The following is a 17,063-nucleotide window of genomic DNA, read 5'->3' on the forward strand; positions in this document are numbered from 1 at the left end:
TGCAGCTTGTCGTCATCGCTTGCGCTATCTACAACATCTCAAACGCCACTAGCAGCAACCTTATCAGTTGACGACGTCAGCATCAGCCAATGGCCGGGGTGGAGTGTCGTGCTCGATGGCTGCAGTTTCAGTGTCCAGAGCTCAACTATACGCCAGTGTTTGTTGATCTCAAATTTTAGTCGCAAGATTCGTGGCACGGGGGTGCAGATCCATTGTCAACCGAAACAGCTTATTAGTTGTCCAGGCCTTGATGAGACCATGTCTAAGCTAGTGGTAGATGACTACTAGTGATCACTGACCAGTGATCACCAAGCATCGACCGGACAATGGAGATGTTGAGATATTGTTGTGGCTTGAGAGTCATTTGGCTGCAGGAAAATGACGGAATTGGAGGTCACGCTACACCTGATCAGTCGTAGCGGTACGGACTACTGTATCATGATGTAGCATTCTGTATTCACGGCATTTACATCCATGATGTGCAGGGATTCAGCAGGCCACGATATACCTTGGAACCCAATCAATATTGAACATGGGTGTTTCTATTTCTGAGCACAAGATTGGAAAGTCCACTATGATGCACCTGCATGCCAGCATGGGGTATCGCTCAATACAGGGACAATACGCACTCGAAACAAGCTTCTATTTGTGCCACCTGTGGATGAGCGGCCCGCTGCGGGGTAACCTACCAACCTTATCAGTGCATGATAAAATACGGTTATTTCAATACGTACATCACAGCAATTTTCAAACTCAGCAACGCCACAGTAGGCAGCTTATTATTGACCTTGATGATAAGACCGCCTTGTTGAAATCGACCAAGATTGTGTGTTTCGGCTATGTAACTCGATATGATTCGCATGGATAGGAATCAAGTTTATTTGGTCCGAGTATGTGTCGAAAATATCTTCATCTAAAACACTGATGTAATCGATGGTACTATCTGAGGCAAACATCAATAGGAAAGTGAAACAGCATTTAGATGTGTCTCCAGGTACTAAGTTGATCACCCGCTAAGCCCATACCTGAATCGTAGTTACCTAGGCAATTAATCAGGGCTTTCGGCAGTAAGCCAGATATTCATCTAAAATTAGAACGGCGGCAAATGAAAGACTTCACTATTGCCGCCTTCAAACTGATCTTCCTGTGGCAGTGTACTCCGCGTGCTACTTGTCAGACATATGGGTCCTCGGGAGCATGGGTATCATGGTATCATCTTTCATGAAGCATCGAATTCTCCTGATCTTGTCCTACTATCATTCAAGCTTGTCTAACTATGGTCGTGAAACCTATCGTGTCACGCCAACATCTATCAGATGACCTATGTGATGGTGTGTTTAAGTATCGATGGATCGTATTCTTGTTCTCTTCGATTGTAGAATTTCAACATTGAAGTGTCGAAGTACAAGGGAGTCATCAAAGAGCATACTTTTTTTTCTCTTACTTTTTAGGGGCAGCTTTGTGATCGACTGTGCCGAGCCATCACAAGCCTTTCACAACACTGATGATTAATAATATCCTGATATGTCTCGAGTCACTACAATACCATTACGTGTCGCACTCCCGTTCATCAATTTAACTCCTCTAAATCCACAGATATGGCATGTTCATCTTGAATGTCACATTGTATCAGCTTGTTATTCTCCATCTGCTTCAAAATTTTCAACGACCTTCTCCATCTCGGACCATGATATTTGCCAGTCCGACGTCGCTCTTCTTTAGCCGCTTCAGCTGCTTCTGCATGCATGAGAGGTGATTTATCTTCAAGGTCTCTTTCATATATCCCGTCGAACTTATTCCTTAGCAAAAAGGGAATCACTTCATCGTGCAGTGAACCATATATTGCTCCGTAATGTAGGAAACTCCGGGCTTGCTTGTCCTTCATGCTAAGATCTACACCATGCGAATACAGGAGCTCTAGAACTCCTACCTCAGCTTTGTGATTGTTCATTGTAACGTGAGCTAAGGTCTGGCCACCACCGTCCTTCCAGAGCGGATTGGCGCCTTGTTCTAATAGAAAGCGAGTAATTGCCGTTCGGTCTCCATACGTTGGAGCTTGTAAATAGATACTTAAGGGAGAGTTTCCGTCCAAATCGGTGTGGTTCACATTTGCACCGTGATCCAGTAAGAGGGTGATCATTTCTACCTGAGGGTGTGGGTCGAACTGTAGATGATGTTGCAACGGTGTCCTGCCTTTCTTGTCTGCAGCAAGACATAGGCTCGTCGCGGTGTCTCCGTTGCGATCCAGTATCAACTTTGCCGTTTCATATCCATTGGCACGCACCGCATAATGAAGCGCGGTCAGTCCCTTTGCATCTTCAATGGTAGTGGAACCACCAGCATCAAGAATGTGATCAATGGCCTCCAAATCAGTTGCTTCACAGGCGAGGTGAAATACTGTTTGACCTTTCTTGTTAATTTTGAGGGGATCGGCTCCTTTCTGAAGCAGTTTGGCAACAATGGTGTCCGAATGCGACCCTCCATAATGAACACAATGTAGAGAGGATTCTAGGTGAGCATTCTGGATATTCACATCAATGTTCGTGGTTGCAAGAAGCATATCAATAACTCCCCAACGTTCATTAGCCATATGCCACTGTGAATATTCTCCATCGGTCTCTGTTTCATCAGTAGTAGTAAAGTCCGTTTCAACCGTCCATGTAATGTCTGTCCAAGGGTCTCCTTCATATTCCATGGTCAATAGACCTCTACGGATTGCAATATGGAGAGGCGTGTCGCCATCGCTACAACAGCATGCGTTCGGATCCGCACCCTTGCTCAGGAGATACTCTATCATGATACGATAGCCGGTATATGCAGCAAAATGCAATGGAGTCAGGCCCACTGCATCTCGCGAATTGGCGTTCGCCCTCTCAGGAGGCTGGTCTAACACGTAGAAGGATCGTCCTGCCTTAGTGGTTTCTCTCCAGCGCCGCCTTTCAATGCCAAAATTGATATCGACMCCCGCCTCAATAAACAATTGCATGATTTCCAGATTTCTAATTGCAACTGCATAGTGCACCGGAGTCATATTTTTGACATCGCACAAAGTAGGGCAAACCCCATGTGACAGAAGCATTTCTACCAATTGAGGTGTTTCATCTTTTGCGGCAAGTATGGCGAGATGCAACGCATTTTTATGCTCCGGATTGACAGCATTGATTGCAGTATCGTAAGATAGAAGCTCTTGAACTGATGCGATCTTCACATAACCTGCTGCTGTCAAAAAGGGGGTCTGTCCGCTTTCATCCACGACCTCTAAATGCGCGCCATTCTTTACTAGAAGCTGTATCAGATGATTGTCTCCTTGAAGTGCAGCATAGTGTAAGGCTGTCATGCCTCTTTTATCCGTTGCATTGGCACTTGCCCCTTCTTGTATCAGCAAGTCAACGGTCTGAGCCTGCGCGTTCCGGGTGGCCCAATGCAGTGCCGTCCGACCTTTTTTATCGGCGGCATTATGACTCTGAGACCCCTTCAAAATTTCTTTGACTTTATCGTTTAGTCCAAACCATGCAGCAATATGTAGGCCGGATATTCCTTTGTGGGCTAGTGGTATGCAGCTTCGAAACTTTCGTTCAAGGGACAAGACCTGTGCTACGCTGGCGAGTGTCGATTTGCGTTGAAAGAACTTATCTACCAAATCCTTCACCTCAGAGTAAGCTTCCTTTGCATGATAACCCCAATATCGCGCAGCATATTCGTAAATTGGATTTTCTTGTAACCGGTCTCTATACTCCTCCCAATTTCCACAGGGCCCAGTAGCGAATTGATCAAAGAGGAGATATGTGAGAGAGGCTATGGCTATGTTTCGATGCGCCCCGGGAAACCAAATTTGCCATGTCCGTTCAAAGTATTCCTGCGTGGTGTAGTGAACCAATCTGATAATGCCACTTTCCTCGTCAACAGCTACCAGGCCAGCGCAAACAGAGATCATATATTGCATGTCGGAGAGATTGTCTTCGTCAAGGTAAGATAGACCAATCTCAACGGCAAAAGCGTGAAGAAGTTCGTTTACCGTCAAACGTCTTTTCGCACAGGTGATCCATGACAAGATATTCTTGGCAAGGTCTCTCTCCTCAGTCCCCTGATGCTCAATCCGCTCCATTGCGTCTTTGTACGCGTGGCCATATGCGTTTGATCCAGTATTCAGTCTGCTCAGCGCAGTCCGTACGGCCTTTGGTGAACTCTTTCCTCTCAAAGAATTGAGGTACAGTTTTGCGAGGAGGAACCTGAATATAAATCAATTTCTAGTCAAAGAGGATGGGGCAAGTCTTGAAGCATAAACTCACATTCCATCAACTGATTTCGTGATCTTAATGACTATCTCGTTCATGAGGTCCTGATTTCGCAAGAAAAACGATGGGAATGTTGATAAATGACTCCTTAGGTATGCTTCCACGTCTCTTGGATCAGCGCGAATTTCTACCATGTTTTCCGGTTAAATTCTGCCATGATCTCCGGAATATGTCTCGAGGTGGCCAAGAAGTTTATATTACAATCTGCTTGAAGAGCAAAAATTTGACGTAGGAAATTACCGCGTAACCCATTAGCTGTTCTGCATTCATCCAAAGCGTCTGCTATAATGAAAGCCGTCGAGAGTCCAGCGGTCACAGATCGTAGGCACGAGGATAGCTCATCAGTCCTAGGCCGTGTGTTCTTCTTTTCGTGGTTTTTATACATATCGACCACTGCAACGGGTAGTTCTGATTGCCTCTGAACAAGTTGCTTTATCAAAATCGCAAGGAAGGCTTGAATATTCGATTCGGAACTAGACTGAAAATTGCAGTATATGTACGCAATCCCGACATCAGGCTCGGCGCGAAACTTCTGCTCCAGATGGTCGATTATAATAGATACAAGTGTCGTTTTGCCAGCTCCGGGAATGCCCAGACAGAACAGGGTCTGTTGCTTTGTGCTCGACCATGATTTAAACTCGGCTTTTTCCAAGAGCCATTTGCCGGTGCCTTCCTCTCGTAGTCTCAAGATGTCATTTTGCTGTGCTGTATAGTCAGTTGGAGTCAGCCAATCGAGAATCTTTTGTTTCTCTTCGTCTCCTTGGTACTGGCACAGTCGGTCCACACCGTCTTTTACCGCAAGTATAACAGAGCTATTTAATATCAGTGAATGCCTGCGTTGAAAATCAAACGTGTGAAGGGGGCAGTTATGGTACCCATTTAACCTCGCAATCACGTTACTAAACCAGTTCACATGTGAATCGGTCCGTTTTCGAAGATCCATAATCTTTGATTGATCCCATTGTAGCCTTTTCCAAACACGTCGGGTCTTTTTACCAAGATTCTTCTCGTCGTGATCCAACTCCTGGTACTTATCAAGCACGCTTTCTAGCTCCGTGAGGACCTCCCGACATGATTTACTCATTTGATTTATGGAAGCTTTTTGCCGTGTATCCAAGCCTTGTTCAGACTCGAAATCGTCGATATCTTGGAGAAGGGCACCCAACTTCTTGATGCTGGTTGCGCCAATTAAGTATTATCAGTAATCCATATGAATGTTTCATGTTCCAGACGAATTTCAGCCATGAATAATAAAAACGCACCTACTTACTCCTCAGAAATCTCCTTGAACTCAGCCGGAGCCCGGACAAATCGTTTACGGATACGATTCGTCAATTCAAGAAGAGACACAAAGTCCCCGATACTGTATCCAAAACTCATATTGCTTTATGAGATCGGTAATGGAGTCTCTTGCTCCGGTTTTTTTCAAAATTGAACGGGAGTTAGGGTCCAATTGGAACCTGCTGTACTAAAGCAGCGCGCATACCAAATCTAGTAATCCTGGCAAGTCATAATATTAGTTGCAATGAGAATCACGAAATGTATTATCACGAAATGTATTGAGTCGGAGGGCCACGGGGATAAAGATATATTTCATTAATGTGAAAGCTGATTGAAGGCGCGAGGATAGGTACTTTATCGCAAGGCTGCCAGCGCAAAGAGGCTGAGCGAAAGCCTCGTCAGAACACGACCAATCATAATCAAATCTTGACGACTGCTCATCATCCCCTACATATTTGCTGTAATGTCATCCCAGTCTTATTCTGGCCTTGAAACATCATTCCTTGATAGGAAAAATGGTTGGTCAGTCATTGATATCATCTTCTTTGAGTCTGCTCAGAACGGGTAGATGTATTTCTACCTAAGTTGGTAAATAATTAATATTTTGTCATCATAATCTTTGCCAGCAAGCAAATTTTAGCTCTAAAAAACAGGATCCCCTTTGACATACTCAAACGCCAATGTAGACCAACCAGAAGAGAATTCTCAACATAACAAACAGCGAACTCAACGACAAGCCAGACAAGCCCCGGAAACATCAGACTTGTAGTATCGATACACACCTCAGTTCTAATCTATCATTTCTTCTTGCTCTTTGATTTACTGGTCTGAACGTTGGATGACACGCTGGCAGCCCGAGATGTGTTCGCCGACGAACCCTTGCTGCTAGCTTTGACACCTTTGAGCTTCTTATTCTGTTAATAGCATGTTAGTAACAGAGAACGGCGAGAAAATTATAAGACAAACTTACCACCACTGCTCCATTCTTGGATTTCTTCTTGGCGGGCGCCTCATCTTCCTCCTCATCGGCATCCTCATCTGCGCGGTCACGGACGCGGCCTTTGCTCTCTCCGTTGGCTTTTGACTCGGGTTCGAATTCTCGGGCTATCGTGTTGAGCAACGTGGTACACCGACGACTAAGTTCAACTGGCGTTCGGCTGAGGAAGAACCAATCAAACCGGAATAGAGGGCTTTCGCGGATCTCCTCGCGCATTCTCTCGAAGAGCTGAATACCTTCGGTGTCCTCTTCTTTGCCTAGTTTGTCAAGCATGACAAGGAGGAATCGGTCTTCCTCTTCAGAGTAAACCTTCTTATTCGTGGTAGATACTGTGTAGTTGATCTTGAGTTGCTGTAATGGAACGCGGTACATATCCAACTTCTTTCGAAGCATCTTCCGCTGGTGTGTGCTCTTTCGAAGCTTTTCTTCACCTTGGTCGATGACACGAATGTATTTGGGGTAGTCGTTGATCTCGTCGTAGCGGTCCCAGAAGACTTTGGCGTATTCTTTCACTTCTTGGGGGGTCTTGCTGTCAACTTCAGTCGCTATACCTTCGTAGTCCGTTCGACCGAACTTGGCTGATCCATTGACAAATTGTTGGAAGTCTCGTCGATTCCAGTGGGAGAAGCCCATTTCAGAAAGTCGGGCCTTCTCAGCCTGTTCATCTTCGGTTAAAGGTACTGCATTGTCGATTTCTTGCTGCTCGAGGTCACGGTTAGCTTCGCGTTCGCTGAGGTCCTCATCCGTTCCTTCAGCAAGCACAGCTTTGTAGCCGATCTCTTTATGGAAATAAGCGGTCTCTTTTTCTTGCAGCTCATGTAGCCGCGGTGGGAAGAACTGCCAGTCATGAATAGACACCTGCTTAGGAGCACGCGGCACCTTGGGTTTGGGATCAGCAGTGCGTCCACCAGTAGCCAAAGCTTGGCGATAGTATTTGTCGATAGAGTAAAATTGCTCCTTGCGCTCTCGCTTGGCTGGATTAATCCAGCTGATACCGATATCCTTCTTGCGATTTGTGAAATCTTCACCGTTCCATTCATAGGCATTGTCCGAAGTGAATTTCTGAAGATCATCAATTCCAAGCTTTTCGTATTTCTTGTTGAGCTCTGCCGTACGCTCTTCGCCTTTGCGCAGAATTGCGTCAATGTCATCGTCAGTCATTTCAGCTCCACCAGTAAGCGTGCCACTTTTGTTCTTGAAAACGTCGGCAGCTCCAAATTGTATCATTCCTAGTAGATCATCTTTGGATGCGGCATTCTTCGTCTGTTGCTGAGCACGACCTTGCTGAATGACGAGCTGATCTAGACGCAACTTTTGCGCGGCGCGCTCCAGAACCTTCTCTTCAATGGCATGCTCCGTGACAAACCTAAAAACAACCACTTGTTTCTTCTGGCCGATACGATGAGCGCGGTCCATAGCTTGCAAATCGGCTTGTGGGTTCCAGTCGCTATCAAAAAGCACGACGATGTCAGCAGTCGTAAGATTGATACCGAGACCACCGGCACGTGTAGTGAGCAAAAAGATGAATTTGTCCGAGCCTTCTTTGTTGTACTCGTCAATCGCTGCAATACGGTCTTCATGTGCCGTTGAACCGTCAATTCGACAATATTTGTGCTCTCGGAAAACGCAATAGTCCTCAAGAATATCAAGGACACGACTCATTTGGGAGAAGATAAGGACACGGCTTCCCTGCTTCTTCATACGGTTCAAGATTTTGTCTAGAACAACCATTTTGCCCGAGTTATCAACAAGATGCTCGTCTGTTGTATATGGTGGACCGGGCTCGGCGCCTTCAAAGAGGTAAGGGTGGTTGCAGCACTTGCGCAATTGCATGACGATGTTGAGCAATCGGGTCTTTGACTCTCGCTTGCCAGCTGCACCGTTCACGGCATCAATATCCTTTTCGAGAATCTTCTGGTACCATTTGACTTGCATATCCGACATGCCGACGAACAAGTTAATCTCCTTTTTGGGCAGTAAGCTTTTCTCGACATCACTCTTAACACGGCGCAATAAAAATGGTCGCAGAACACGGTGTAATTGCTGCACAACAGTGTCCTGGTCAGACTCCTGATTAGAGAACCATTGGTCAAATGCTTCCGAATCGCCAAAGACATCCGGCAGCAAAAAGTTAAGAAGAGCCCAGAGTTCGTGCAAGTTATTTTGTAAGGGCGTTCCGGTAATGAGCAATCGATTGCGGGAGTGGAAGACACGGATAATCTGAGCAAGTGAAGACTCCTCATTTTTGATACGATGCGCTTCGTCAATGATGATGTATTCCCAAGCGAACTTTTTGAGATGAGATTTTTCTTTGAGAATCATTTCGTAGCTGGTGATGCAGACATCAAAATCCTCCTTCTCAAGGCGCTCAGTGATCAACTCATGACGCTCTTCCTTACTTCCCTGCAAGACCATAACGTTAACTTCTGGCGTCCATTTCGCAAATTCCATCTTCCAGTTATGCAAAGTAGACTTTGGTACTGCGACCAAATGGGGACCAGTGATGCCACAGATGTGTCGAAGATAGCCGAGGAAAGAAATAGTCTGCAAAGTCTTTCCGAGACCCATCTCATCTGCAAGGATTCCCGAAATTCCGTTCTCGTGAAGAGATACCAACCAGTTCAAACCGGCTACCTGATAGTCACGCATCTCTCCTTTGACGAAGGCCGGAGACTCGCGGAAAATGGTGGCTGCCTCTCCGCCGCTCTTTTCGTCTTTCAAAAGCTCTGCATCCTCCTCCTTTTCCGTGCGGCGTCTCCTTTCGTTACTGGCGCCGCCTTTGCGAGAAGAACCTTTAGCTTTGGTGGGTTCGTCGGCATTTTGTCGGTCGATTTCTGCCAAGATCTCTTTGATGCGCGGATTGGGGTTTGTCTCGATAAAGTGACGGAATAAGTCTGTCAGGCCTAGCAGATATCGAAATCGTCTGATAGAATCGTCTTCCTATATAATGGAAATGGTCAGACTTCCGGATTTTCAAATTTTGACATTCTTGTAACAAACTTTTGACTCGTCCAATCGTCCATGCTGCTTGCCAAGCACACTTTTTCTGAGCTGAATAGCTTCGGACCTTCGCTTCCTTCCGTCTGTATGCGCAACGTCGCCGGCAATGCTGCTCGATGTTGTATTGGGGTTGGTGTCCGAATCCTATAGTCCCATGTCAATTCTCTTTTCATTCATACATTCAATTTGTAGGTTGTTGTGTCATACGGTGTAATCCGGAGTGTCTTGATAGTCCTAAAGCAGAGATAGTATTAGCAAAAGCTCTAGGCATAAAGTGATACGCTCTCGGAGGATGGACTTACGGCCATTGCATAGTCTGGCTCGTCGACTGGAATACGTGCAACCGATTCGTTTCCATCGGTCATTGGCGTATCCACCATAGATGAAGCATCCGAGTCTGGCAGATTGCGTGAGGGCGCCATGGCGGCGGTGGTGCGCCCTGAGAGCGATGAAAATGAATCAACACCAAGTTTGCTCGACTGTAAACCGAGCTCTATAGCTCCGGCGATCTTGCTGGTTCCTGGGATATGAATCGCACGGTAATCTGACACTGAGAGGCCGTATCCGGATGATCGTGCGTGCTGCCGAAGGCTGGTTGTACGGTAGTTTGTGAATGCCAGCGGAGTTGATGAAAGAATTGAAGTCGCTGAAGATCGCGCGCAGGGAAGGCAAATGGGAAATTCCCAGTCCAGGCGCGTGGAAAAGACGCGCGGTGATTGGTGACGGCTGCTGACTCAGTAGCCATTCAGGAACATTGTTTTGCCGAGCAATCTGATAGCAATAGTCCTGATTGGGCCTAGTGCGGGACTGCTCCAAGCTAGATCACGTGGCAAACACACTAAACAGGCGGGCTAACTAAAGTGGAAGGAATTAATCCTGATTCATCCGTTGCCATCGTTGACTAGTCAAGGTCATCTGGTCCCTCTTTGACTGCTGTACCATCGACATTCCACCGAGAATATCGACCTGTCCTTGTGCCCTCCTTGACTGGACTCTTTCAACTCTGTCTCTTTTATATCTGGCTTATGTTAGATAGTGTCATCTTCTGAGCGAGAAGAGTCCTTCCGTGGATATTTTTTCCTCTCGAATATACGAGTCTCGATTTTTCCTCAAGCTCGGGCCTCCCCAAGAAGGCCCCCCGATCATAATACTCAAGGGTATCTCATCAGCACTGCCCATCATGGATTCAATGAGATCGTTGAACACCTCACTCCCCAGCTCCACATCTCACGTCCAACCGCCCGAACAATTATTACAGGCCTTCAAAGCTGCCGCCCTCTCGGTCACGAACCTCTACAAGAGTGCTGTCACCGATCAGGCACAGGCGAAACAACTAGGTTACCAGGAAGCTATCGAAGATCTTCTACATTTCCTTGACCGCAAACATCTTGGGTTGGGGGATGGCGAAGGTTGGCAAGTTCGCCAATGGGCCACAGAACGACTCGACGGAGTGCCGTCGAACGGTGATAGCGATGATGAGGATAAACCAACGAGGAGTGCATCGCCAGTAGTTAACCGAAAGGAGCATCATGAAATCGATCAGCCACGACACATTCCAGAACCCACACAGCCCACCGATGAGCAACGACAACAAACCGAGACGACCCAATCAACAGMCCCCGCCGATACTACGTTTGCGAAACCTCCCGTCTTCACGTTTACATCTGGGCCTACCTTTCCAGTCTTTGCACCACAAGACGTTGATATGCAAGCAGATACCGTGTCCGTGACCTCAACCTCACAGGATGAGGCTGGGATATCCATGTTCCCACGAAACACACGAGCTTCCGGCCGTTTGAACAACAACACTCGACGATCATCGACACATGCGACTAGCCTAGGAACGAAGCGTAAGCTTCAAGTCCCTGACTTCTTCGACTTATCAGGTCTGAATGGCCGTGAGTTCTTTGGGGGTGGCAAACGAGGACGATTTACATGAAGGCATTACCTCACACATACACGACGGAACGATGGCATGCATTTATTTCCTTGATGGATTTGTGATACCCAGCGGAAGTGAAGAAATATTCTTAGCATTTATGAGGAGTCTTTATGCATTATGGGCTGTTTCGCAGTTGGCGGTCTTATATCAGAACCCCATTTCTAGACTTATATACTATACAATGAATATCTGGATGAAGGAGACTTTTCTTATAATACAATCCGTAAATCATGGCCAGTTCGACGCATCAATTGAATGCCCTGTAGAGTCCTACTCCTATGAGAGAAGCGGATAGTGTTGCGATGCCGAGCTGCCTTGAGCCCATCTTATATTTGCTTGCACTTCTCATGATTGCTTTCTCTTGTTGTTTCAGATTTCGCATTCCTGTGTAATAGCTATACACTCCGAGTCCCATGAACGCAGCGGATCCTGTCGGCATGGACCATTAGCAACGAAATTCTAGCCAGTAATGGCCTGCGACCTCCTACCGGTGATTCGACACGCTAAGCAATCCTCATATTCATTCTGTCCTGCCATCTGTTTTTCGACCTCTTCGGGCTTCATCTCCCAGGGAGCCTTGGACGATGCCATGGCTGTTTTGTTCAATTGGAGTGTTTCTTGCTTCGTAATTCAGCTCGATCCGTTGGTGGCACCTGTGTTCGAAATACTATTAGCAACTCGATAAACGCATTCAAGCGCTAGTATTAGCAACTTACCACCTTCGATAATACCAAAATCTAATTCTCAAAACTGAAAACAAATTTCTCAAGAAGTTGAGAAGATGCTGTGCTATTGTATGCTGGATGGGCGGCATCTTATGGCAGAATTTGTTTAGTTGCGGCACGCCTAAATATCGCCGAGACGGCGGCGTCATAGGCATGCGAGTAGTCACTTCGACCCTCAAAAGCTGCCACCATGAACGGCGCCATTAGAGCGCTGTATATCTACGACGAGTACAAGTATATATTTCCTCTGGGATTCTCAAATCAACACCGCTAACTACTGTTCAGTGTACCCATTCTAGAACATGTGTATCGGTCTCGGCCGCCTTCCGCATCCTCTCTCATATCGCTGTTCCTAGCACACCCCGCACCACGTCCCTCGCTGCTATACCTCACAGAGACCTCTCCTGCCGTGACAGTGTTTTCGATATCACATTCAAATCTACTTTTTCTTTCTCCGAGCGATGTTGACACGGAACCCCTCCTTGTTCTCGAGTTCCTACATAGAGTCGTCGACGTGCTAGAGGATTTTGTGGGCGCTCCTCTGTTGTCGACAAAACTACAATCAAATTACGATGTAGTCGCACAGCTTTTGACGGAGATGTGCGATGCAGGGCTGGTGAGCAACACAGAAATCAATGCTCTTCAGGAGAATGTTGAAACTGCGGGTTGGATGAACAAGTTTCTGGGCGGTGTTGGATTACCGCGGTACGTTTGGCAACAGTATCACTTGGAATTTATTTCATTCTGACAGGATTCTTTACGTAGCGCGGCCTCTCCGAGTACAGCGTCACTCAATCCACTCAAACCGCAATTATCCAATCCTAGGGCTACCTCAGCTCTCGGGCCAGCTATACCATGGCGGCGGCCAGGCGTGCGGCATACTTCGAACGAAATATACGTTGATATCATCGAGACCCTCTCGGTAACAATAGCCCCCTCTGGACGACTTCTCTCTGCATTAGCGTCAGGCACAATAGCCTGCACGGCAAAAATCTCTGGCGTTCCCGATCTTCTCCTGACGCTGACGACCCCCGGCGGACAACGAGCGATCGATCAAAAAATGCAACTCCCCGTATTTCATCCCTGCGTTCGTCTTGCGCGCTGGAGAGAGCGACCCGGGGAGCTTAGTTTTGTGCCTCCTGACGGAAAATTTATACTTGCTGGATATGAAGCCGATCTCCTCCCGATAGACCCAAGCATCGACGAACCGCCAAGACATATGGAAAAGTTATTTTTGCCAGCATTTGTTGCCATAGAAAAGTCGTTAGGACCGAGTGGAAAGGATTTTGAAGTTCGCTTGACATTGAATACAAGTTTCCCGGGCGTCCGGCCATTGAATACAGGACGCACTGGTTCTGGGAGCTCAACACCTTCCTTCCTAGGAGGCGGGGGTAATAGTAGCAGTCCATCACTTCCTGTCCTCGACGAGATCATTGTCCACGTACCGATACCCCAAGCTGTCCGAAATATAACAGATATGCGCCCGAGCCGAGGCGATGCAGACTATTCGCCTGGTGACGACCATCTGGAATGGCGAATATACACCAAAGACAGTGGATCCGTTTCGGGTACAGCGACATTACGTTGCACAGTTGTCGGCTATCAAGATGATCTGGATGCAACTGAGGCCGAAATTGCAGCCGGTCAAGAATTATTACAGGGCTACTATGATGCCGATTCATACCAGCAAGACCCAACAACATACACATCTGAGTCATACCCAACCGGCGTATCATCAAAGTCGCGAAAACCAAAGTCCACAAAAACGAAGAAGAAGAAATCGAAATCGAAAAAGGAGTCCAAAGCCAATACCGCTGTTGAAGGACAATCTACTCTAATACCCGACAAGCCAACAAGCTCATCGCAAACCTCGACACCTCCTCCATCCACCACCCCTAACCCGACAAACAATCCACTATTCAAAGAAAGCGCGTCACGGAAAGAACAAATCCATTCCGCTCTCATGCCAAAATCTGCGACGGTATCCTTCTCGGTGAAAGGGTGGCTGCCATCCGGCATCCGAGTCGATAGTATAAATATTGACCCACGCAAGAGTCGGGGGTTGGGTGAAGGGGTACGACCTTATAAAGGTGTGAAATATCTGTGTGTTAGTCGAAGGGGCATTGAGCGGCGGTTCTAGTTTTGTCAAACCCTAAGTTTATCTATCGGTTGGGGGCATACTTGGACGGTCTACATTTTATTTTGTGCATCAGCGCCACGCGTGAAGTAGAATTTATAGCTATAATTCCACATACGAATCCATTTCGAAATGGTGCGAAAGCTATCAAATTCCTGAAAATATACATACATCATACACTAATTGCTAAACCGAGAGTTTGACATCCAAAATCGTAGACTAGACAAAAACATTTCTGGTTTTCCAAGAGCCTTACATTGTTGAATTGTAATCTTAAAGTTTGCTGGATCGTTTCAGATATTCTCTGACCAGGTAGATGACTGTAAAGGAAAAGATGACTTTGTTAGGACAGTGTTTTCGCGTGGAATTCTGAGTGAATATCAAAACATACGACCATATATAACAGAAATGAGAAAGGAGATCAAAAGAGGGTATCAGATATTAGTGTTGTCAAAACAGGGGGTATCAGAACATTCATTTTTTTGTTGGGAATATTTTGAATTATCCATGGATAGGATGGATAGTTCACAGCCTTGAATGAAGTCTTTGAGAAGCTCATTTGGCTTGCGAATCGCCATTGGTGTCACCACTGATAGTGCCATTGGTAGTGCCATTGACAGTGCCATTGGTACCATTGGTAGTGGTGGATTGATCATCTGGCCATAGACATTGATGTTTAGATGACGACAAGCATTCAAACAGGAATCTCAATCAAGTTGACAGGGAAGGGTACGAAGATATTGCATGTGCATTTCAAAGGGAAAAGAGGAAAAAGTATTACTTACTGACGGCATAAGCAGCAACACGAGTCGCAGCTGATGTTGGTGTTCCTCCAATGATGTATTTCAACCACGTGAATCGACTCTGACGACCTTCGCGATCAAAGTCTGGCGTGGTGCCCATTGACAATTGGAGCATACGCAACTTGCTAGATGTGTATGGCGGGTAACGAATATCGAGCAGAGATTCCATCCACTTGGGGGTGTTGGTGTACGGACGGCTATGAGTCCAGACATCAATGCTGGAGCGGCCGCGATAGGCACCAGTACCACTTTCGCCGACACCACCAAAGGCAAGGGTATTGACGTGTGGTTGAGCATCGTTCAGGGATACACTTCCTGACCGAAGGCCGGCCATGACTTTCTGGTGGTCTGAGGAGTTGCCGAAGACGGCGACGCCGAGGGTGGTGTCTTGGACTTTGCGAGCAAGACTAATAGCCTCCTCGACACTGTTGACGGTCATGACGGCACAAATAGGACCGAAAGCTTCGTTGATGACCATCGAGTCTTCGATGGAGTCGACTTCAATGAAAGTTTGCTCGATGTATCGTTCCTTTTCGTCGACCTCTCCACCCATGATGATTTTGCCCTTGCTGTTGTCTATCATAGCTTTGAGGCGCTGGAAAGCCTTCTCATTGACGACACGGGTGAAATCAGGGCCCTTGCTGCTACCGCTGGGATAGAACGACTTGTAAGCCTTCTTCAGCTCGTCGACCAATGCAGGCAACAATGATTTCTCGACAAGAATGTAGTTCTGAGCTGTGCAGGTCTGTCCACCATTGATGGTCTTGGCCCACAGCAGTCGACGAGCCACGATACGAGGATCGGCATGACGCGTAACAATAGCAGGGTTCAATCCTCCCAGCTCCAAAACCACAGGAGTCATATGCGGAGCAGCAGCCTTAGAAACGATGCGACCGACAGTCTGGCTACCAGTGAAGAAAATCTTGTCCCACTTCTCGGCCAAAAGGGCCTGCATTTCAGTGACTGCACCCTGCACCACGGTGTAGCAGGAAGGATCCAACGCAGACTCGACAATCTCCTGCGTAACCTGAGCCGCGTGGACGGGCTGCTCACTGGGTTTGATCACTACGGTATTACCGGCCGCGATAGCACCGATCATTGGAGATAGTGTAAGTTGAAAAGGGTAATTGCATGCACCGATAACCAACACAGTGCCCATGGGATCTTTACGGATCTTGGGTGCCAATGGCTTCCAGATCAAAGGAACATCAGGTGCGGACTCATCTTTGAGCCATTTGTCGAGATTCTTCAAAGTGAACAAAATTTCTCCTAGTAGCCAGACGACCTCGGCTAGTTGAGTTTCGTACGAGGGTCTCCCCATGTCACGCGCCAGCGCTTCACACATGCGATCTTGATTATCGTGGATGCTGTCAATATGTCAGTCTTTTGAAAGTACGCACAGCATGTATAAATGTATGATTAGGTTCGTGGCTTACGCCCAGTATAGCTTTCGGAGCTGGAGTTTGCGGAACTCCACCGAACGGGTTTTGGAGTCATAGAAAGCGTCTCTAGCTACAGCGACTTTCTTCTGGATGGTTTCCACTGGAGTATACTCCAGCGGACGGATTTTGATGGATTCGTCGTTGACAACCATGTTGGCTGATTCAGTATGGAGTGGAATGTAAGCACTAAAAGAATTGCCGGTATGGGGTCACTGGTACATCGGACGACGGCCTGATGATAGAGCAAAATGGGTAGAAAATGACCAAAAAGTATGGAAGAAATAAAGATTAAGGAAATCGAAATGAGAAATGACGGCCAAGATGATACATATACCGAGCGCGTACCATGTGAAGCCAGGGAAAGCAGGAGTGGAGAAAGGAGAATGAAAGAGCTTTAAGCTGCAACATTTGCGGGGTTATCTAGGTAGCTCCCTGTATTAA

At 46.9% G+C, this 17,063-nt stretch overlaps 5 protein-coding genes across 5 annotated transcripts; 2 read left to right on the forward strand and 3 right to left on the reverse strand.

Annotated features, from left to right (window-relative positions):
* Positions 1 to 1,570: 1,570 nt before the first annotated feature.
* Positions 1,571 to 5,675, reverse strand: BHQ10_004693 (uncharacterized protein; the record flags this gene model as incomplete). The annotated part of the gene is made up of 5 exons (XM_040877086.1): positions 1,571 to 4,229; positions 4,290 to 4,320; positions 4,536 to 5,107; positions 5,171 to 5,470; positions 5,566 to 5,675. The coding sequence occupies 5 exons, from the start codon at positions 5,673 to 5,675 to the stop codon at positions 1,571 to 1,573; spliced, it is 3,672 nt and encodes a 1,223-aa protein (XP_040733197.1).
* A 698-nt stretch (positions 5,676 to 6,373) lies between these two features.
* Positions 6,374 to 9,995, reverse strand: BHQ10_004694 (uncharacterized protein; the record flags this gene model as incomplete). Its single annotated transcript, XM_040877087.1, has 5 exons — positions 6,374 to 6,490; positions 6,547 to 9,513; positions 9,574 to 9,717; positions 9,781 to 9,807; positions 9,876 to 9,995. The coding sequence occupies 5 exons, from the start codon at positions 9,993 to 9,995 to the stop codon at positions 6,374 to 6,376; spliced, it is 3,375 nt and encodes a 1,124-aa protein (XP_040733198.1).
* A 758-nt stretch (positions 9,996 to 10,753) lies between these two features.
* BHQ10_004695 (uncharacterized protein) lies at positions 10,754 to 11,512 on the forward strand (the record flags this gene model as incomplete). The annotated part of the gene is made up of 1 exon (XM_040877088.1): positions 10,754 to 11,512. The coding sequence occupies one exon, from the start codon at positions 10,754 to 10,756 to the stop codon at positions 11,510 to 11,512; it is 759 nt and encodes a 252-aa protein (XP_040733199.1).
* Positions 11,513 to 12,430: 918 nt separating this feature from the next.
* On the forward strand, positions 12,431 to 14,380 carry BHQ10_004696 (uncharacterized protein; the record flags this gene model as incomplete). Its single annotated transcript, XM_040877089.1, has 3 exons — positions 12,431 to 12,474; positions 12,526 to 12,945; positions 13,006 to 14,380. The coding sequence occupies 3 exons, from the start codon at positions 12,431 to 12,433 to the stop codon at positions 14,378 to 14,380; spliced, it is 1,839 nt and encodes a 612-aa protein (XP_040733200.1).
* Positions 14,381 to 14,932: 552 nt separating this feature from the next.
* Positions 14,933 to 16,774, reverse strand: BHQ10_004697 (uncharacterized protein; the record flags this gene model as incomplete). The annotated part of the gene is made up of 3 exons (XM_040877090.1): positions 14,933 to 15,033; positions 15,163 to 16,547; positions 16,617 to 16,774. 3 exons carry the CDS (start codon positions 16,772 to 16,774, stop codon positions 14,933 to 14,935), a joined length of 1,644 nt encoding a protein of 547 aa, XP_040733201.1.
* Positions 16,775 to 17,063: the final 289 nt, after the last annotated feature.

This window comes from Talaromyces amestolkiae, assembly GCF_001896365.1.
Source record: "Talaromyces amestolkiae strain CIB chromosome Unknown scaffold8.1, whole genome shotgun sequence".
Taxonomy (NCBI): domain Eukaryota; kingdom Fungi; phylum Ascomycota; class Eurotiomycetes; order Eurotiales; family Trichocomaceae; genus Talaromyces; species Talaromyces amestolkiae.